The following is a 23,617-nucleotide window of genomic DNA, read 5'->3' as shown; positions in this document are numbered from 1 at the left end:
CAGAAAATATGAGGAAGAAGAGTGGGCAAGGATTCTAGGAAGATACACACTGAAGGGTTAAGGGTGGTGAGTGCTTTCTGGCAAAGGGAAGGAGACACTAGGGGAATTTTGACCTTTTACTCTATATGAGTCCTTAGAATTTGAATTGTTTTCAACAAATGTACTCTGTATTTTTATGGTGACTGCAATCCCTTGGTTTATTAGGACATTGTCTCGATAATTTAAAACCACTTAAATTTTGGAAAATGACCTTTTCTAAGCCTGTTATTAGGAACTTTTTAAATACTGTGAAATATAGCAAAATAGAAAAGAGTATATGAAAACTTATAAGTACAATTTAGGTAATGACTTTAGAAAATCATTGAATTTATTTTCCAAGCTGAAAAACAGAACATTACCACATTCCAGAAGTCCTCAGCTACCTTCCCATGGAAGTCCTTCCCATCCCAGGAGAGAAACTTTATATAGAATTTTGTGTTCATCATGTTAGGATGATGTTTTCCTAAACAAACAAGTTTACTTTAGGCTTATTTTTAATTTGTGTAAATAGAACTATATAGTAGATAATCTTTGGAGACTGGCTTCTTTCATTCAACATCATATCTTTGGGATTTATCTTATACATATCGTAATGCATTATTTTCCTTAAATGAGCACCCACACATCTACTTATTCTTTCTACTGTTGACGGGTGTTTGGGAGTTTCCAGAGTTTTGCTATGATACACAGTTAAGTTCTACATAGATGTGTATATGTTTCCTGAGGTACACATGTGGGAGTTTCACGGGGCTCTGTACACTAGAGTGGCGTCCCTGGTGTTGCTTAGTATTGCCAGCACTTGGACTGTCCAGTTTTTGATTTTTGCCAATTGGTATTTTGAAAACTTGCTCTTTTCCTCATTACCATATTAATGAGGATGAACATCTTTCATATATTATGGGACTCAGGTATGTCCTTTTGGGGGTGCTCCTATACAATGCCTCTGCCCATCTTTCTTTGGATATTGTCTTTCCTTGTTGATTGAGTTCTTTATATGTTTTGAATGGGCTTCCCTGGTGACTCAGAAGGTAAAGAATCTGCCTGCAATGCAGGAGACCTGGGTTCAGTCCCTGGGTTGGGAAGATCTCCTGGAGGAGGGCAAGGCAACCCACTCCAGTATTCTTGCCTGGAGAATCCCCAGGGACAGAGAAGCCTGGTGGGCTACAGTCCATGGAGTCGCAAAGAGTATTAAGTGTGTTGCAAATACTCTTTTTTCAGTTCGTGGTTTATCTTTTTATTTTACTTATATAGCATATTTTGATGAATAAAGTTCTGAATTTTAATGCAGTTAGATTTATCTATCATTTCCTTTGTGATTTTGCTTTTTTTAAATGTCTTGTTTAAGAAATTGTTAATTCTCCTGTGATAGACAGAATAATGACCCCTAGAGATGACTATGTCATAATACCCAAAGTTGGTATGTTATATTACATGGCAAAGGAGAATTAAGGCTGCAGATGGAATTAATAAATGGTGCTAATCAGCTGACCATCAAAATAAGGACATTATCCTAGATTATCTAGGTGTTCAGTATAATCACAAGAGTCTTTAAAAGTAAAGGGAATTCAGAGAGAGATGTGGTTACAGAAGAATGGGTTGACACTTTGAGGACTTTCAGAGAGATGTAACATTGCTGCCTTCAAAGACAGAAGAAAGGGACCATGAACCAAGGAATGAGGGTGGCTACTCAAAGCTGGAAAAGACAAGGAAATGGATTCTCCTTTGTGCTAAACTGTTCAGTGTTGTCCTACTCTTTGTGACCCCATGGACTGTAGTCCACCAGGCTCCTCTGTCCATGAGATTCTCCAGGCAAGAATACTAGAGTGGGTTGTGACCCAGGGATCGAACCTGCATCTCTTACATCTCTTGCATTGGCAGGCAGGTTCTTTACACTAGCTCCATCTGGGAGGCTTCTAGAAGGAACACAGCCCTGACATCTTGATTTTAACCCAGAGAGATCTATGTTGGACTTCTAACCTACATAACTTTTAGATAATAATTTTGTGCTGTTTCAACTCACTAAGTTTGTGGCCATTTGCTACAGCAGTAATAGACAACTAATACACCAACTCTACCCTACTTAGGCCTATGTGTTTTAATTAATTCACTTATTTATTTTTGGCTGCACCATGCGGCATATGGGATCCTAGCTCTCCCACTAGGGATCAAACCCATACTCCCTGCATTGGAAGTGCAGGGTCTTAACCACTGGACCTCCAGAGAAGTCCTTAGCAGGCTACTCAGTACTTTCTAACCGCTTGTGTTCCCTGTGCCTCCAGTTCAGGAGTTCTCAGCTTGGCTGCACAGGAGCATCATCTAGGAAGCTTTCAAAAGACAATGGCACCAAAACAAAAACAGAAAGCAAAAAAGCCTTGATACCTGGGCCCTAAACCAGACCAATTAATCACAGTTTCTGGAAGTAGGAACCAGGCATTATTAGTATTTTCTCCTAATATCACTCCATTCTTTTATCAATTAACCCAACTTTCTTTTTGAGGGGGAGAGGATCTATTTGAAAGTAAACTGCAGACATGAATAAACTTTCCCCTAAATGACAGTTCCATTTATCTGAACTCAAACCCATCTGTGTTCAAAATTGTTCTGTGGTGACAGTGAAAACATCTGAGTAACTGAGTGGAGATAGGAAGACTCCTATCAGAGTGATGGAAATATTCTGTATCTTGTTCTGGGTGGTGATTACAGAAACGTAAGCATATGTGAATATTCATTAAGCTGTACACTGAAGTTTTGTGCCATTTACTATATATAATACATTAATTAAAAAAGAATAGTCCACGAAAAACAAACAAAAAAAAGCCACTAGGCAATCCTAAAGCAGTCAGGGTTGAGACCCATGGGACTTGCTCTTTACCAGGGTAGCCTTTCAACTACAGACACTTATCCCAAGCCTGCCTTTAAGCACCGAGATCCTTTCCCTCCATGGGGTTTCCCACATATCACCCTTGCTGCCTGCCTCTCAGCACCAGTTCATCAGTGTCCATCCCAATGGTTCCGGGGTTTGGTGAAAAGAATACCTGCCTCCCCTGTAGTCCATGAGGTGGGTGGGGCAGTGGTGCTGTGTGAGCATGTCTGTGTCTCCCTACTGTGATGTGCAGTGGACTGCACGTGTGCATGCTAAGTCACTTCGGTCATGTCCAACTCTTTGTGACCCAGTGCATAGTAGCCTGCCAGGCTCCTCTGTCCGTGGGATTCTCCAGGTAATAATACTGGAGTGGGTTGCCATGCCCTCCTCCAGGGGATCTTCCGACCCAGGGATCAAACCAACATCTCTTATGTCTCCTGCATTGGCAGGCAGGTTCTTTATCACTAGTGCTCCCTGGGAAGCCCATGCAGTGAATTAGTGAAACCAAAAGAAAGAAAAAAAAATCAATTCATGTAGTTAACAGGATAGACTTAAATTCTACTTAAGGATAGCCTTGTTTTATTTAGGAAAGAAAATAACTGTTAGCTCGGTTACACGCCAATAAGATGAATTAGAAAACTGGACTTGGTCACAGATTTTAGAACCAACAGGGCCACCGGGGGTAAGACGTAATTAAAGCTATACATGAAAGAGATCTCAGTGTGAGAAACCAAGTATTTCCTTGTGAAGAAAAAATAAGGATAAACCATTTAGTCATTTTTCTTACAATAGATTATTCAGTAATTCTGGATTAAGTCTGCCATGTTAGAAAATTTAATCCCAGGTTACTTTAACTTCTTTTAAGCTCTTAATGACTTAACACCTGCAAAATATCCTCAACCTAATTTCTCAAGTTCCTCTTTGAGAATTTTAAACATTGTTCTCTGTGTTATGAACTTAAACAGGCCAAATGTCTGAGAGCAGCAACAACAAGCCTGTTTTTTCCAGAGTTCCCACAGAGGTGAAAAGAACAAAAGCATACATGGATTTTTCCATGGATTTTCCAGGGGAAAATCTGTTCTGCCCCTAGGGAAGAAGAAAAAGAAATCCAGCCCCTAAACACTAGCAAGTGAGACTTCTTCATACTCCCAAGGTCCCATCTTCAGTTTCAAGAAAGTAGATAATAACTGTATGTAAAAAGAATCAATTATTGCTAGTCTAAATAAATTGTAGCCTTTGAGAGTTTAAAGACCTTTCTATAAAGTAAGTCAAAAACTCTACAGATTTATTTAACTCAGATACTAAAAACTACTTTGCATTTATACTTGATGTCAAAGTAAAGCAGGTTTAAAGTCGAAAAGACTTTTAAAAGGAAAATATTTACATCTGTCAATTTTTACTTCAAGAATTCTGAAATCTCCCTGAAGAGATCAACTGACTTTCATTTGGCTTTGTTTGTTTGTTTTTCCATTTCAACAAGCATCAGTATTTTCCCTTTCCTTATTGTCACTGTCAATTTGAAGATAAAAATATTCTGAGATTAGCTTCTAAAGAGGCAAAGACAAGAATAGCTTGGGGAAATAAGAGAAAACCTGCTTATTAGGGGAGATAGGGGAAGAAATGAATCCTTAAAGGGCTCTGATCCCTATTGGGCAAGAGATTGAAGACACGGATATTTCTCTTAAAGGCCCAGTAAGTATTAAAAGAGAGAGAGAGAGAGAGAGAGTGTGTGTGTGTGTGTGTGTGTGTGTGTATCACCACACTATGATCTACATATTTTCTGGCTTCAGAACTGCTTTTCTTTCTTTTCAAATCATGTTCCAAAGAAGACAGTCTCATTACTCCTAGGTATGAGATTTTTCTTTCTTTTCTCAGTGGAGGATAGAAATGGAAAAGGCATATTTACTGTCAAATTTTTTCCAGAACACTCCATGACACTTAATTTCTTAAAGAATAGATATCTTATAGCTGAGAGACTACATTTCATTTAAAACAGATGAGTGGAATGCCCAACAGTGAAACACAGCATATCTCTTAAGGAACATCCCCTCACCCTTGTCAATTCATTTATCTGGCTGGTTATTAATACTCATTTTCTCATTTTGACCTTTCAATGTTCATGTAACATGATATTAGAAGGCAAACCAACCCCACGATGGGAAAATGAAGCTTTCCAGGTGTACAAAAGAATGGAGCTGCAAACCCACCCTTCTCAGCAGGCTGTTCTAATCTGGGTAGAAGTACAACCAGTAACACCCCTGAATCTGTCCATGGGGTGAGGGCTGCAGGAGAAGACTGCAGACCTCAGTCTAGGGCTACATTGTATTATTACTACACAAGCTGGTCTACCCTGTACCCTGATTCAGTTCAGTTCAGTTCAGTCACTCAGTCGTGTCCGACTCTTTGCGACCCCATGAATCACAGCACGCCAGGCCTCCCTGTCCATCACCAACTCCCGGAGTTCACTGAGACTCACGTCCATCGAGTCAGTGATGCCATCCAGCCATCTCATCCTCTGTCGTCCCCTTCTCCTCCTGCCCCCAATCCCTCCCAGCATCAGAGTCTTTTCCAATGAGTCAACTCTTCACATGAGGTGGCTGTAGTGATATTTTAACATCCTTCCGATCCTGACTCTTGCAAAAACCTTGGATCTGAGGTCATGGTTAGGTGGATGTGGTGGGAGCACATACAAAGTACTGCCAGGCAACCAGATACTCATTTATGACACACTTCCCTTCCCAAACCTCTCCCTTCTAGCCCTGAAGTCTAGGCACTTGTGTTCAAAATTTTTAAAAAGGGAATAATAAAGAATTAATGAGCGCAGACTGATTACTGCACTGCTGGGTTAGACTGCTGTCTCTGGACACTGTAATTTGCACAATGGCCATTTAATTGCTCTGTGCCTCTGTTACTTCACAGATAAAAACAGGGATTAGAAAAGACATAAGCGAAAAAAAAAAGAAAGAAAGAAAAGACATCAGCGAAAAAGATTGCTTCAGAAATGTTTTAGATACTGATACTCTCAACTGCAAAGGAAGCTTCAAAGGAATAAAAAGAATGATTTTTGCACGAGGTAAGTCAACTGACAAGGAACACAATTAGAGCCCAAGTGCTTACCAATAATAACAGTGTTGTCATCAGCAATTAGCAACTTGCTGTGGACATAGACAAGCTCAGTGACTAGGTTTCCTTCAAGCTCTGCGTGTGTTCTAAGACCACAGAAGGATATATAATTTATCCACTGATTGCCAACTGTAAATTAAACAAGAAATCACTAAAATTAATACGACCAAGCTCAATAAAGGCATCTTAGATTTTACTGTCTTTCAAAACAGATATACCACTTCAACAGGTTAAGAATAGATTGTATAACATATATATGTATGTGTGTGTACATAATTTTAGAATGCATGTAGGATCTATTTTTACTTTCTGAAGAGTTTTATATTACTAATATAAATGGAGATATAATTTCAAAATATCTTACTGAAGTGATTTCTATGAATCCCCAATGCTAGGTTATCCCCAAATAAATTCAAATATGAACATTTTATTTTAAGGATTTATTGAGTAACTACTGAAGAGTGATAACTGAAGTATAGCCACAGTGGGACAACCTAAGATTTGCATCTGTCTGGGTTGACACCTGCTGCTGTTTATTCTGTTATTTTAAAAATGTACTTATTTGCCTGCATCAGGTCTTAGTTGCAATACTTGGGATCTTCACTGCATCTTGTGGGATTTTTTTCATTGCGGTGCGTGGGCTTCTCTCTATTTGTGGCTCATGAGCTTATTAGTTGTAGCACATGGGATTAGTCGCTCTGCAGCATGTGGGATCTTAGTTTCCCAACCAGGGATCAAACCCGCATCTCCTGCATTGGATGACAGATTCTTTTTTTTTTTTTAATACAATTTTATTTTATTTATTCTTTCTGCCATTTTAAAAATTTTTAATTGGAGACTAATTACTTTACAATATTGTGGTGGGTTTTGCCATACATTCACACGAATCAGCCATGGGTGTACATGTGTTCCCCATCCTGCCCGTCCCTCCCACCTCCTTCCCCATCCCATTCCTCAGGATTATCCCAGTGCACCAGCCCTGAGCACCCTGTCTCATGCATTGAACCTGGACTGGCAATCTGTTTCACATATGATAATATACATGTTTCAATGCTATTCTCTCAAATCATCTCACCCTCGCCTTCTCCCACGGAGTCCAAAAGTCTGTTCTTTACATCAGTGTCTCTTTTGCTGTCTCGAATATAGGCTCATGGTTACCATCTTTCTAAGTTCCATATATATGCCTTGCTGCTACTGCTAAGTCACTTCAGTCGTGTCCGACTCTGTGCGACCCCATAGACGGCAGCCCACCAGGTTCCCCCATCCCTGGGATTCTCCAAGCAAGAACACTGGAGTGGGTTGCCATTTCCTTCTCCAATGCAGGAAAGTGAAAAGTGAAAGTGAAGTCGCTCAGTTGTGTCTGACTCTAGCGACCCCATGGACTGCAGCCTATCAGGCTCCTTGGGATTTTCCAGGCAAGAGTACTTGAGTGGGGTGCCATTGCCTTCTCCAATATATATGCCTTAGTATACTGTATTAGTGTTTTTCTTTCTGGCTTACTTCAGTCTGTATAATAGGCTCCAGTTTCATCCACCTCATTAGAACTGATTCAAATGTATTCTTTTTAATGGCTGAGTAATACTCATTGTGTATAGGTACCACAGCTTTCTTATCCATTCATCTGCCGATTGACATCTAGGTTGCTTCCATGTCCTGGCTATTGTAAACAGTGCTGCGATGAACATTGGGGTACACGAGTCTCTTTCAATTCTGGTTTCCTTGATGTGTATGCCCAGCAGTGGGATTGCTGGGTTGTATGTCAGTTCTATTTCCAGTTTTTTAAGGAATCTCCACACTGTTCTCCATAGTGGCTGTACTAGTTTGCATTTCCACCAACAGTGTAAGAGGGTTTAGATGGCAGATTCTTAACCACTGAACCACGAGGGAAGTCCAAACACCTGCTGCTGTTTAAATCAGATGCTAGACATGAGCCCAAACTATCTGATGTTTATACATACTTAATAGCAAACTCAGGGCAAAGCAGCAGTTAAAATTTTACAGACTTTGGCTAAGTAAAAATGTTGGCAGTTAAATAATATCCCTCCTTCTAAATCATTGAAATTAGGGAAACAAAAAAAATTCTAAGTACGTTTGACCTTGGAGAATTTATTTCAGAGCAAGAAGTACCAGGTTTGTACTTTAAAGTAGCCCTCTCATTGTGTGAAAGTCATTTATGTGATAAGAACTGTATTCCATATCAAACCAACCCATAATTATTACTCTGGCGTGAGTGTTAGTCATGAGATTTTATGGTCCCCTCTCACACAGCAGTTGTCCTAGATAAGCTAAGTGTGATACTAAGAATAAATGGAGTGGAACCAAAGCATCACAGATTCTTATAGAAGGAGAATATAAATTTTTATAAGAGAATCTGAAGCATGCTGATAGAATCAATGGTAGTTCATGTTTCATTTACTGAAGTTTCCAGGTATTACTGATGTTTTCCATTTTGCTGTTGATGTTACTCAGTGAACCTATTACATTTAGGTATCTTGGAAAGAAATTTTTTCACAGGTAATATATAGAGGTTCCTCCATTTATAGATAACCCTTCCCATATCTGATATTAACACATACTATAAAGTCTGTATAATTAAAACAGTGCAGAACTGGTACATAGACAGACAAACCAGCGTCTGAAATTGAAAGTCCAGAAATAGACCCAAGTAAGTATGGAAATTTTGCATATGATAAAGGTTGTAGCTCTAGGAAAAGGGCTTTTTAAGAAAAGGTGCTAGTATAATTGCATAGCTATTTGAAAGAGATAAAAATTATATACATTCGTCCCAGCAATCATAAAAACTCTAAATAAATCAGAGATGAAAATGTAAGCATATGAACCCATACAGGTGTTAGAAGAAAACCGAGTGAATTCCTGGTAACCTGAGTGTAGGGGAGGCTTATAACTATCTAGAGGCAATAAAAGAAAAGATCAATAATGTTGGCTAAAAACAAAACAAAACAAAACACACTCATTTGCATGACACAAAACACAATAAGCAAAAAAAAAAAAAGGCAAAGGGCTTCCCTGGTGATCCCGTGGTTAAGCATCTACTTTCCAATTCAGGGGACATGGGTTCAGTCCCTATACCAGGAAGATTCCACATGCTGCAGAACAAGGAAACCAGGGTGCCACGACTACTGAGCCTGTGCTCTAGAGCCCCAGAGCTGCACCTGCTGAGACTGCACGCTGCAACACTGAAGCCCTAGAGCCTGTGCTGTGACAAGCAAGTCCCCACTCGCTGCAGCTAAAGAAAGGACTTGCAAGGCACTGAAGACCTAGCACAGCCACAATAAATAAATAATTTAAAAAATAACTGAAGGGAGAAAAAGATCAAAGTCTTCATAGAAAAATAGGTAAAAGACATGGACAATTCAAACACACACAAAGATACATTTGAAAAGACAGTCATCTTCACTCATAATTAACAGAAATGCAAATTAAAACTATACTGAGAAAGCATTTTTTAACCTATGAGACTGACCAAAAAAAAAAAAAAGAAAGATAACATATTCTGTTGTTGAGACTGGGTTGAAGTAAGCTTTCTCTTACATTGATGCTGAGAGTGCAAATTGGTAAAAACTTGGAGGGTAATTTGTCAATATCTAACAAAATTATCTATAGCCCAGCATTTCCGTTCTAGAAACTTACCCTAAATATACAGTTCCAACAAATAAGAACATATGTACACAAAGCTACTAATTATACTATTGCAATTGAAAAGTACAGAATATAACCTAAATGCTCACACAGAGAATGACTGGATTAACTATGGCCAATTTGTACACGGGGGACTATGCAGAGGCAGAATGGAATGAAAGGCAGAAAGGAATGAAACTCTATGAACTGATTCAGAGTGATTTCCAGGATGGAGCGTAAATTTTAAAAGAGCAAATACACAAGAGAATATGTGATATGTTATTCTTATGAAACAGATTTGGAGAAATAAGAAAATATACATGTTTCTGCTCATTTGTACAAAAAGAAACACAGCCCAAATAACTTAGAAACTGAAAAAATTTGTTACCAATAGAGGATAAGTAGATTAGGGTGAGAAAGACGGTGGGAAGAAGCCAAAAGGAGGTATAGCGGAGTGGCTCCTATCTAAGCATGTCTGTCTTTTGTATAGTTCTGACTATTGGAAGTCTATTGCATACACTCAAAAAAGAAAAAAAAATCAGGAAAGATATAGGAAAAAAGAACCCAAATGAAATACAAACTAAAGCAAGTGAACCTAACTGCTTTTCAAATTAAAACCATAATCCAAAGATACTTGGAACACTAGCTTTTGATGATATATACTCTTAGGCTAAAGACAAAAAGAACTATAAACAAATATTGGATTCTAGTGAGATATATTTTTCATAGTAGTCGGGCTAGCAATTTCTGTGTATTCTAAGATTGAGGAAATATATATATATATTATAGATAATAGAAGTAGGTTTCTTATTGTGAGATAAACAAGTTATAAAAATAGAGAGATGGCAAGAAGGAATCCTGTGGCATGGGACTGAAATGATAAGTATCAGTATGGAGATTAGATGATAGATAGATGGACAGATAGATAATGCACATGCAAAAAGCCTACAGCAGTAATATCCCAGTAGCAATGATCATACCTCCTACCCAGAATTTGGTTTCTGATACCACTTTCCACTGTGCATGCATGGGTACTCAGTTGTGTCCTACTCTTTGCAACCTCAAGGACTGTAGCTTGCCAGGCTCCTTTGTCCATGGAAATTTCCAGGCAACAATAATACTACAGCAGATTGCCATTTCCTTCTCCAGGAGATCTTTCTGACCCAGGGATTGAACCCTTGTCTGTTGCATCTCCTGCTTTGGCAGGTGGGTTCTTTACCAGCTGAGCAACCGGGGAGCAAACCTATGTAAGTTCCTTGAAGAAATAGTTGATTGCCAGGCTAGTTACGGGAATGTATAAGATGGGTCTGAAACCCTTGTGCCAATGAAAAAAAGGCTGATGGGCATATATCAAAGCCTCACAGGCCACACTCTATACCTACTCCCCATTCACCCTTGCTATGAAATAATTCCTATGGAGTGGCAGAAATCTTTAAATAAAGATTTATGAAAAATGTCTTTAAAAAGAAAGCTCAGGGTGAGTACCAGTCACAGGGACCAAAATGAAGATAAGGGTTCCAAGCTAGAAAGTAGATATGTTGTGTCCTGTCAAAAGAGGTGAACAGATCCACCGCCCACTCTTGTGAGAAGAAAAAGCAAACTGAGAAATTACTTCAGCCAGTACAGTCACCCCTCAGTATCCACAGGGTACTGGTTCCAGGATCCCCAAGGATGAAAAAATCTGCCCTACTCTAGTCCTTTATGTTAATATAAAGTCGTATACCATTTCCACGTGATGTACACACATCCTTTTGTACACCTTAAATCATCTCTAGATTATTTACAATACTTAATACAATGTAAGTGTTATGTGAATAGTTGCCTGCCTGTGGCAAATTCAAGATTTGCCTTTTGGAACTTTCTAGGTTTTTTTCCCTCAAATATTTTCAATCTGCGGTTGGTTGAATGTGGGCTGGGGAACCTGCAAAGTACAGTTGAGTGTACACTATTCTGTGAAGGAAACTGACTCTACAGAGTAACAAACTTGGTGATGTTAACTTGTGGTGTGAGAATATACTGAAACAGTGTCTTCTGAATAAAACATGAGAAAGCCAGGAGCATGACAGGTATTAATAAAGAGCAATAGGCAGAAAATAATCATGGGGACTTCCAAAGTACATGTCATGGAGTATTTGAGAATCTGGAGTTTTATATAGGCCTCCAAGACATATCTATTGTGAATGTTGGTGCAGATATAGCTTGAAAGATGAGAAATATGATACAATAGATTCTAAGTTTATAAGGACATTTTGTGAAAGGACTTGGAGTTGTTACAGGCATTTGCTGCTTAAACAAGCACTTCTTATATTTACGTTTCTAATCCTAATTGAACACCTCTAGACCTTGTGTTAAATTATACTAAATTAGCTGCTAAAATGCCATAATTCACAATTATAAAAATGATAAAGAAATGCTTTAAGTTAAACACTAAATCCCTGAAGATTAGCATATCAGAAAATTATACACTAATCACAGCTGGTTTTCTTTTCAGGAATTCTAACATATTCATAGAAGCAGTTTTGTTATTTCTAAAGAACTGAAACAGGAGAAAACTACAGTTCTCTATCCAATTAGAGATTAGCTAGTTCATGTATTTAAAACCCACTATACTTTTATGACAACAAAGCCAACAATACAACACTGTACCTCAAAAAGGGGCATTATGTAATTAATCTATTCTTCCATGTTTAGTGTATGAGCATTTCCCCCACAGAGATGCCTGATTTTGACTTGTTCCCAGGGTACTTGGAACTCGTTTTGTAAGAGGGCTTAACATTAAAATTACTTCTTATGCTAAAATCCAATTTTTCTCCTGAATAGGCAAAGGAAGAGAAAGGGTCCAGAGTCAAAGGAAATGCTTCATAATAAGCTCAGGATATTTTTATGATTGAGAAACTAAATAATAGTCTTGTTCTGACTTTTTATTCTATAACCTCACCTTTGCATTTTTACTAGCCACTGTCATTACTAAATGACTGTCCTGATTTTATTTCTTTTTAAAAGATGTATCCATTTTTATCTACTCTCAAATTTCATGCTTTTTTTTTTGCCTTTTTTTTTTTTTTTTTTGCCACACCATATGGCATGTGGGATCTTCATTCCCTGATCAGGGATCAACCCTCACCCCTGCAGTGGAAGCACAAAGTCTTAACCACTGGAGAAGTCCCCCGATTTTGTTTTTATCAATAGATCTTTTAGAACCTCACTCATTCACTATAAACTTCATTTTAAACCATTACCCTAGAGATAGGGTAATACTCTGGTAAATCTGTGTGCGTGAGCACTCAGTTGCTTCAGTCGCGTATGACTTTGTGACCCTGTGAACTGTAGCCCTCCAGGCTCCTCTCTCTGTCCATTGGGTTTTCACAGGAAGAATGCTGCAGTGGGTTGCCATGCCCTCCTCCAAGAGACCTCCCTGACCCAGGGATCAAATCCGCATCTCCTCCGTTTTCTGCATTGCAGGCAGATTCTTTACCACTGAGCCACCAGGGAAGCCCCTGGTAAATTTATGTCCTGGATAAAATTAGATACAACTTTTGAAAGTATTTATTATTGGTGATGTACATGTCTTATGTCCAAAGTTTTTTCTCAAGATTTTTAGATTGAGGAGACCATTTGTGAAAAATCACTGAATACTAAACAGAAATAGATAAGTTTAAAATTACATAGTCCTAAAGGCTTAATTCATTATTTTTACAGCTTCCAGATCATTTTAAAATCCACCGGCCATAAAATTTGCCTCTTTAAAGTATGCAATTCAGTGTCTTTTTTAAAAAAGGTATATTCACAAAGCTGTACCATCATCACCACTATCCAATTTTAAGGCATTTTAATTACTCTGAAAATAAAAGCCATACATTATATTTGCTGATATTTGGCAACAAGATTTAGGATTTTCTGGCATTTCTGGCATTGGGAATCTTCTCCAACAAAGGAGTAGTAGTTTTCTTTTAGTTGTTTTATTTTCCTTCCTTTGTTTTTGTGTGAACATGTTTTCAATTCTCTTGGGTATATTCTATGGAGCAGAATTGCTCAGTTATATGGTAACTCTTGCAGAAGGAAATGGCAATCCACTCCAGTATTCTTGCCTGGAAAATTTCAGTAGCCTGGCGGCCTACAGTCTATGGGGTCGCAAAGAGTGGGCCACGACTGAGCAACTGAGCGCATGTTAGCTCTATGTTTAACTTTTAGGGAACTACCGAACTGCTTTCCAAGGAGTCCACACCATTTTAAATTCCCAACAGCAATGTATGAGGATTCTAAAATCTTCATATTCTCATCATTATCTTTTTTATGTCTTAAATCATAGCCATCTTAGTGGATATAAAGTTGTATCTTATGATTTTTACTTGAATTTCTCTAATGACTAATGATGTTGAGTATCTTTTCATATGTTTATTGGCCATTTGTATATCTTCTTTGAAGAAATGTCTATTTAGATTCTTGGCCCATTTTTAATTGGATTAGCTCTTTATTGTTGACTTGTAAATGTTCTTTGTGTATTCAGGATATGAATCCCTTATCAGATATATGATTTGCAAACATTTTTTCAGTCTTTTTTATCCCAGTTCCTTGATAGTGTCCATTGGAACATAAAAGCTTTTGTGTCTGATGAAATCCAACTTAATCTATTTTTATTGTAAAGCCAAGAAACCTATGTTAATACAATGTCAGAATGATTTTTGTCTATGTTTTTTTCTAAGAGTTTTTACATTTTAGGTTCTGATCCATTTTGACTTATTTTTTTTGTATATGGTGTAAGGCCCAACTTCATCCCTTTGTATGTGAATATCCAGTTGTTCAAACACCATTTCAGGACATACAATTATCCTGAAACCCTTTTTGAAATTCAAGTGACCATAGTCATAAGAGTTTATTTCTATATTCTCAGTTCTATTCCTATGACCTATATGTCTATCTTTATATCAGTATCACACTGGTTTTATTACTGTAGTTTTATAGTAAGTTCTAAAATTGAGAGTGTGAGTCCTCCAATTTGTTCTTTTTCAAGAAAAGCTGATTCATTGGATAAGACTCTGATGCTGGGAAAGATTGGGGGCAGGAGGAGAAGGGGGTGACAGAGGATGACATGGTTGGATGGCATTACTGACTTGATGGACATGAGTTTGAGCAAGCTCCAGGAGATGGTGAAAGACAGGGAAGCCTGGTGTGCTACAATCCATGGGGTCACAAACAGTCAGCACGACTTTGACTGAACAACAACAGAGGTTGTCTGGGCTATTCTAAATGCCACATTCATTTTTCTGCATTCTTTTTTTTTCTGCTCCTCAGACTGGGTAATCTCAATAGACTTATCTTTAAGTTTGTTGATTTATCTGCCTACTCCAGTATGCTACTGAATTCTCTAATGTACATTTTATTTCAACTTATATTTGATTATTATTAAAAAAAATTCAGTTTTTATGGTCTCTATTTGGAGAGTGATTGTTTTTATACTTCTCTTTAGTTCCTTAGATTTATTTCCTTCAGTTTTTTGTACATAGTTAAACTAGCTGTTTTAAAGTCTTTCAAACTATCCTTCAGGTCAAATTATGACTATTTTCTGAGGATTGTGGGAAGATGGGAGCTTTCAACCTATTCAGCTTCTCCCAGTAGCTGCCAGGCTACGGGTTTCCTTTCACAGTGATGGGGAGTTGGTTCTCAAGGCTGCCATGGGACTGAGGAGAAGGGGATGGGCACATGGCAAATTAAAAAGCTTACTGCTTTTACCAAGATTCTGCTGTCCTTCTTGAATAAACAAATTGTTACATGCCCTTGGCTAATTTCCCAAGTTCTGCAGAAGTTGATTTTTGACAATTTTTGCAAGTATTTTTGTTGCTTTTATTTAGGAGTGGATTTGGGGGTGTCTTTCACTTTTCACTTGCATGCATTGGAGAAGGAAATGGCAACCCACTCCAGTGTTCTTGCCTGGAGAATCCCAGGGACGGGGGAGCCTGGTGGGCTGCCGTCTATGGGGTCACACAGAGTCGGACACGACTGAAGTGACTTAGCAGCAGCAGCAGCAGCTACTATGCTATGGGGCTTCCCTGGTGGCTCAGATGTAAAGAATCTGCCTGCAATACAGGAGACCTGGGTTCAATCCCTGGGTCAGGAAGACTCCCTGGAGAAGGAAATAGATACCCATTCCAGAATTCTTGTCTGGAGAATCCCATGAACAGAGGAGCCTGGTGGGCTACAGTCCATAGGGTTGCAAAGAAGCGACTTAGCACGCATGCACGCAGGAGGCCACATACGTACTTGTTGACCAAGTCCTCATCCGTAAAGCAGGGATGACCCCTTCCTGTTTACTTTCTAGACTGTGGTGAGGGATCACAGGAGAAGATACATATGAAGTCATTTTTTTAAATTTATATTTAATTTTTAATTGTAGTATAATTACAATATTGTCTTGGTTTTTGCTATGCATCAGTGTGAATCAGCCATAGGCATACACGTGGGGTCTTTTGAGGTGCCTTACAAATCCCACTTCTTATAAAAACAATTACTATAAGTAAATACAAATAAATTATAAAAACTGTAAAAATAGGGACTTCCTTGGCCATCCAGTGGTTAAGACTCAGCTTTCCAACACAGGGGGTTTGCATTCTACCCCTGGTTAGGGAGCTAAGAACCCAAAGGCTGCAGGGAATGGCCCAAAAAATAAAAAGTGTAAAAAGTTTTTAAAAATTTATAAAAATGCTCTCATTTTTACCACCTATGCATCTCATGCTGTGATGGCTTAGTTTGAACAACTGTTTAGACAATTTAGTGAAAATAAGTAATTTATTTCTGCTAAGCATTTTGTGGGCTATCTTTTGTGAAGAGTTCTATAACCACACTGTAAAAACACTAATAATTACTAATATGTCCCAAGAAACAACCATGCAGGAAAAGAAAAGCAGTTACTCACTCTCTGCTTTTAATTGTCCAAGGATGGAATTTTCTCCTCTGCACATGGTTCTGAAAACACATAAAGGAAAGAAACAATTAAAGAGATTTCAAAGGAATCAATCCCAATTGCAATGAGAAATGCTAGGCTGGAAAAAGCACAAGCTGGAATCAAGATTTCCGGGAGAAATATCAATAACTTCAGATATGCAGATAACACCACGCTTATGGCAGAAAGTGAAGAGGAACTAAAAAGCCTCTTGATGAAAGTGAAAGAGGAGAGTGAAAAAGGTGGCTTAAAGCTCAACATTCAGAAAACTAAGATCATGGCATCTGGTCCCATCACTTCATGGGAAATAGATGGGGAAACAGCGGAAACAGTGGCTGACTTTATTTTTGGGGGTTCCAAAATCACTGCAGATGGTGATTGCAGCCATGAAATTAAAAGACACTTACTCCTTGGAAGGAAAGTTATGACCAACCTAGAGAGCATATTAAAAAGCAGAGATATTACTTTGCCAACAAAGGTCCCTCTAGTCAAGGCTATGGTTTTTCCAGTGGTCATGTACGGATGTGAGAGTTGGACTGTGAAGAAAGCTGAGCGCTGAAGAATTGATGCTTTTGAACTGTGGTGTTGGAGAAGACTCTTGAGAGTCCCTTGGGACTGCAAGGAGATCCAACCAGTCCATCCTAAAGGAGACCAGTCCTGGCTGTTCATTGGAAGGACTGAAGTTAAAGCTGAAACTCCAGTACTCTGGCCACCTCATGTGAACAGTTGACTCATTGGAAAAGACTCTGATGCTGGGAGGGATTGGGGGCAGAGGGAGAAGGGGACGACAGAGGATGAGATGGCTGGATGGCATCACTGACTCGATGGACGTGAGTCTCAGTGAACTCCGGGAGTTGGTGATGGACAGGGAGGCCTGGCGTGCTGCGATTCATGGGGTCGGAAAGAGTCGGACACGACTGAGTGACTGAACTGAACTGAACTGAATCCAAGTAAAAACAGAGCAAGTGCTTTTATGAGAAGATGCTACATAGACTTTTTAAAAGTAAGGAAAAAAATATGAGTGTCACTTCTGTTACTGATGGGACAAGTTGTTTTGAGGTGGATAAATGGAAAAGTTACAAAATTGATATTAGATTTCAGAAAGTGAAAGTGTTAGTCACTCAGTGGTGTTCAACTCTTTGCGACACCATGGACTGTAGCCCACCAGGCTCCTCTGGAATTTTCCAGGCAAGAATACTGGAGTGGGTAGACATTCCCTTCCCTAGGGGGGTCTTCCCACCCCAGGAATCGAACCTGAGTCTCCTGCATTGGCAGGCAGATTCTTTACCTCTGAGCCACCAGGGAAGCCCAGAAAGAGATGTTATTTTAAAAAGATGGATTATGAATGAATTTTCCCTCTTTGAAAAGGTAGCATTAGTTCCTTTGAAATTAAAGAAACTACTGTACCTGAGCCCTCTCCGTAAAGCTAGAAAACCGCTGAAAAGTGAAAGTATAGTCTCGAATAACTGAGTCTACTAATGGTTTTGTTTCTCAAGACCCTGATAATAGACGATGAATTACACTGACAAAACAAAAAATTCTGTGCTCCATCTGCTTGCTCTATGAAAGTAATTAAAACTACACTTACGCCTAGGAAATGCTGATATTATGAAAGATGATGCCAGCAAATAGAGATGTTTTTGCATAATAAAAGGATATAGTTTCGGTTGCTGAACAAAAGCCAAACATGTTATTTCATTCAGCTGGTTCAAACCCAATAAAACAGTCATAGAAAGTAATTACAATTCCAAAAATAATATTAGCATGGCAAATGAAGTGGATAAAACCAAATTAAACATTATGTCGGTGCCTTAAATACTTCAAAAGCTTTGTTTGTCATGTTATAAATCAGATAATATGAGAAGTGGGCAAATCTTCAAGTGTATAGACCAAAGCACAGGGAAAGTTTTCTCATACTGTCACCGGGCAAAATTACCCCAGAAGAAACCAAACATCTTTACTTGAAACCCTGGCAGACAGAAAGACACGTGCTTGAAAAGTCAGAAAGAAACAAGAGGATTAAAATAAAGATTTCCACCACAATGGTACACTCAAACCACTGGAAGGCCTTAGATCATGAAAGGGGTGCCTCTAGGGAGGAGGACACAAGCCAGAGCACATCTAAGCCCCCACCTCCAATCTGACCAAGGCCCTGAATCCTTATCTGCTTCACACACTGGGGGTTTCAGACAAGACCTTATTTGCCCCTTCCTCACAGAAGAATTTGCTTAGAAAGGTGGGAAACTACAAATGGTTCTAAAAAATGGGATATTAGAAAATATCCAAGGGCTAGTCCTTGCTCTGACATACAATCCTGAGCAGGGCACTTTTGTGTCTCATGTCACAGGGTTTGTAACTGGGAGCTGGATTTATGCCAGGGCTGTTGCATTTACTTGTTACTAGGTCACTCTTCTCAGCTAAGTGACCCAAAAAGAATGCCAGGCGGGAGGGGGGTGGGGGGTTGGTTTCCATCACTTTCTGCACCACCTCTCTATACCGCCCACCAGCTAGGACCTCTCAGTCCTTTCATCATCATCTCCCGGCCAAACCTGAAGCCTCGTGGGCCTTTTTGAGTGAATATGGACACTCTGCTTTTCAGAATATTGAGAACAGGACTTAGCATTCCCCCTAAAATTCTAACAATGAGACGGTAGGGAAAACAGAATTAAAATTCCAGGAGACAGGAAAGAACCTTCATGCTTCACTTACAGGCAGAGACTCTTATTACCAACCTTGTTGAAGGATTGCTGCCTAAAATACTCATAAACCATCATGTGCAAATCATGTCACTGTAAGCATTTAATTTTTTTCTTTTATCTACTTACTACAAGGAATATGGAAAGCTCAATAACTATTTATGGCTTGAAGATAATTTTAAAATTATCTTTAAAATTAATTATGTATAAAGAACTTTATATCTATATAAAGTTCTTATCTCCATTTATAATATATATTAATATGTACTAAATCCCTGGTGGCTCTGTGGTAAACAATCCACCTGCCAGTGCAGGACATATGGGTTTGATCCCTGGGTCGGGAAGATCACCCGGAGCAGGAAATGGCAACCTACTCTAGTATTCTTGCCTGGGAAATCCCATGGACAGAGGAACCTGGCAGGCTACAGTTCATGGGGTTGCAAAAGAGTCAAACACAACTTAGCAACTAAAACAACAAATAGCAACAACAAATAACTAAAATATTAGTAATTTTATATTTGTATATATATTGTGTGTATATATCTCATAAATGGAGATAAGCACTCTCTCTTTTTCTCTCTCTCTCTATATACACACACACACATATGTGATAGGCAATTAGTATAAGAGAGAGACTAATATTTTAGTTCTTTTATACTTACCAAGTGTCCTAGGCCTACCATGTAAGATTTTAGGCTCTATTTGAGTTTTATCAACTAGTGAACAGACCAAGATTCAAATGCAAAACAAAGAAATATGTCCATCTGTTCAACACTCCACTGAATAGATGTGGAAAAACATTTCCATGCCTCCGGCCAGTTTACATGCATGACTGACTGAAAGCTTAAAACAGAGGATTTCAGAACTTTGGCACCTGTAGTTGAAGTGCATTATTGCCTGTAGAGCATTTCCTCCACCGGTTGAAATGTCTCCTTCAAAACCTGGCAGAAGTGGTATCACAACATACACCCGGTATCTCTGGCTTCCCCTGCAAAAATCAGACGTAGAGAGTTTCATCACAAGGGAAAAAAGACACAGTAACAGTTAAAATTGACAGCCAAGCAGTTCACATGGTTTTGGAGACTGAGCGAATGGCTTCCCACAATACCCTCTATCACGTTCCAGGCTTTGGCAGAGAAGGGCATGTTGCTAGACTGGAAGCCAGAAGTGGTGATCAGGCTAACCATTCGTAACAACCTGAAAAATAAGCTGCGCTTGGCAGTAAAGTGGGAACTGTATCCACTATCTCTCTACAGCACAATCCTTTCTAGGACAAAATTCCTTGTAAGAAGGCCTTGCATGGATCCCATGGAAGTTAGAGAGGTTACAACAAAGATATTTGAAAAGATATTATCCTAACCGTTTCCTGTGGACAGCAGGCATTCAGTTAGCAATCACTGAGTAAATGAATTCCCACAGCCTAAACCTCAGGGGAAAGACAAGATATTGGACCCAGGATATTTTCTAGTGCAGAAATCATCGTTCAGAAGCTCTGATTCACCCCTGAAAACTCTGCTTCAAATGTAAAATATTACCGTGGGTCCGTCAAGAATTTTAAGTAACTGACGTTGAGTTTTAAATCTCCTGCATGTACAAAATATGTCTTGGCTCACTCTCCCAACTGATTAACAACAGCCTTTGAAAGAAAAGCCTTTGAGCTGCTTTTGCTAACTCAAGGATGTAACAAATGTTTAGAAGAAGAAAGTGTGGGTCCTTACTTTGATCTGTGTTCAGAACGTTGGAAATTTGGAGAATTATGTTCAAATAGATACTGCCTCTTTGGAGGCTAGACTGTTAATGTCCTTATCTCTGGAAGACACACAGGAAGAAGGGCAAGTCTGGAGGTGGCCATGGTATCCACTGTGGTCAGAATCTCACCCATTTATCTGAGAGGTCTACATTCTCACAAAGATGCTGCTGCGGGTTAATTTTCAAATTGGAATCTACCTAAATTTTTCATAATACATAATTCCTAAAGTGCATTTTCTTTTAAACTGCTACATTTTTCTTTAAAAAAAAAAAACAAAACTGCTACATATTTCTTTTGGGTGAATATTATTACTACTCTCAGAGGGGTCAGACTTCATTACTGAGGTCAGCTTACCATATGAAGACTAGGGAAAGTGTGGCTCGAGGCAGAAGCCACAGCCAACAGGACAGTCTGGAGGCCTTTGAGGCAGAGCTTAGAAATAAGGAAATCTGAACTAGGGTACTGTAATGGCATGAATTAATCACTAGATGGCAAACACAGTTTGAGTTGGAAAATTTTTTTTAAAAATATATAAAGTGTTAAAAGTTCTCTGTCAGATAAGGGTAAGAAGCTCAGATTCCTAGATATTAAGCTAGGAAATGGGAAGAACAGAAAGAATACCTAAGCTACTGTCCCACCAAGTGAAGTCGTTCAGTTGTGTCCGACTCTGCGACCCCATGGACTGTAGCCTACCACGCTCCTTCATCCATGAGATTTTCCAGGCAAGAGTACTGGGGTGGGTTGCCATTTCCTTCTCCTGAGGATCTTCCCGACCCAGGGATCGAACCCGGGTCTCCTGCACTGTAGGCACACGCTTTACCGTCTGAGCCACGGTATTTAAAAGTCCAAATGAATTTTACACTTGAAAATTGACACCATCTGGCCTCAACAAGCTGGTCTGAGTGCAATGGTGTTTATCATTAATCACAGCCAGTTACAGACGTCTTTGGAGAAGGAAAGGGCAACCCACTCTAGTATTCTGGCCTGGGAAATTTCATGGACAGAGAAACCTGGTGGGGCTGAGCATGCATGCACATGGTCTCAACTGTCTTTACAGAATCACCTTTAGTCTGATCCTCCCAGACCCACATCCAGTGACGGGACACCACTGCCCTCTGTTCAGAGATACACCCACACTAAAGCAGGTTAGCCAACCTAACTTGTCTGCCCCCGAGCCTGGACGTCCTTCTCCTCGCAGGAACCCTCTTCATCTTGCAGGACTGACGACCGGCTCTTCGCGCCAGGCCATCCTGAATATGCCAGTCAGAACTGACTTGCTTCTGCCTCCACATTCCTGCTGCACGTGGCTGGCATGCCTACTCAGCACCTTCTTTGCTTTACACAACAGTGACAGGTACATCTGCTGGCTAGGATATGTGATAAGCCCTTTTGAAACACAGGACGTATGTCCACTTAGGTTTCTATTTTGGGCAGTGCCCAACAGAGAACCTTTGCACAAAGCATGCACCTGGTACTATTTGCTTTGAGAGGATGGGGTCTGGTTGGAAGAATGTTTGCTTCTGGAATACCTCTGATAGACAAGAGGTTCAACAGGATATTTTTCTTTACATTAGATTACATCTTAGTTGAATTTTTTTTATTGTGGTAAAACATAAGTATTAGTCAATCAGTCGTGTCCGACTCTTTGGGACCCCATGGACTCTAGCCTACCAGACTCCTCTGTCCATGGAATTTTCCAGGCAAGAATACTGGAGTGGGTTGTCATTTCCTTCTCCAGGGGATCTTACCAACCCAGGGATTGAACCCATGTCTCCTGCACTGCAGGCGGATTCTTTACTGTCTGAGCCACCAGGGAAGCCAGTGGTAAAATATATGTAACATAAAATTTACCATGTTAACCAATTTGAAGCGTACCATTCAGCGTTATCAGTTACTTTCAGATCTTGTGCAACCATCATGATCTCTACTTGCAAAAGTTTTTCATGAGCCCAAATAGAAACTCTGATGATTTTGCAATAACTTCCCATTTCCCCTCCCTGCAGCCTTTGACAATGTCTAATCTACTTTCTGTCTCTAGAAATTTGCCTGGTCTAGATATTTCAGCTAAGTGGAATCAAACAGTATTTGACCTTTTGTGGCTGATTTTATTTCACTTAGCATATCTTTCAAGATTCATCCATGATGTAGCATGAGTCAGAATTTCCTTCCTTCTTATGGCTGAATAATATTCTGTTACATGTAGAGACCACATTTGGTTTATCTTGTCATCTGTAGGTGGGCACTTGTGATATTTCCCGCTTTTGGCTATCCTGAATAATGCTGCAGTGGATTTGTTATTGTTGTTCAGTTGCTAAGTTGTGCCGGACTCTGCAACCTTGTGAACTGCAGTATGTCAGGCTTCCCTGTCCTTCACTATCTCCCAGAGTTTGCTCTAACTCCTGTCCATTGTGTCGATGTTGCCATACAACCACCTCATCCTCTGTCACCCACTTCTCCTGCCCTTGGTCTTTCTCAGCATCTGGGTCTTTATCAATGAGTCAGCTTTTCACATCAAGTGGCCAAAGTATTGAAGCTTCAGCTTAAGCATCAGTCCTTCCAGGGAACATTCA

General features: G+C 39.4%; 1 protein-coding gene across 6 annotated transcripts in view; it reads right to left on the bottom strand.

The window, feature by feature from the left end:
* Positions 1-23,617, bottom strand: part of PLD1 (phospholipase D1) — a 227,832-nt gene that overhangs the window by 21,840 nt on the left and 182,375 nt on the right. For 5 of the 6 annotated variants that reach the window (XM_055569071.1, XM_055569072.1, XM_055569066.1 and 2 more), the window contains 3 exons: positions 20,172-20,285; positions 16,575-16,624; positions 6,020-6,154 (listed from right to left, as the gene is read on the bottom strand). In XM_055569071.1, coding sequence (XP_055425046.1) covers positions 6,020-6,154; positions 16,575-16,624; positions 20,172-20,285 — 299 coding nt within the window. The remainder of the gene's footprint in view (positions 1-6,019; positions 6,155-16,574; positions 16,625-20,171; positions 20,286-23,617) is intronic. The other variant, XM_055569069.1, reaches the window with a different exon arrangement.

This window comes from Bubalus kerabau, chromosome 2, assembly GCF_029407905.1.
Source record: "Bubalus kerabau isolate K-KA32 ecotype Philippines breed swamp buffalo chromosome 2, PCC_UOA_SB_1v2, whole genome shotgun sequence".
In the NCBI taxonomy this organism is placed as follows: domain Eukaryota; kingdom Metazoa; phylum Chordata; class Mammalia; order Artiodactyla; family Bovidae; genus Bubalus; species Bubalus kerabau.
This window is presented reverse-complemented; position numbering and strand designations above follow the sequence as displayed.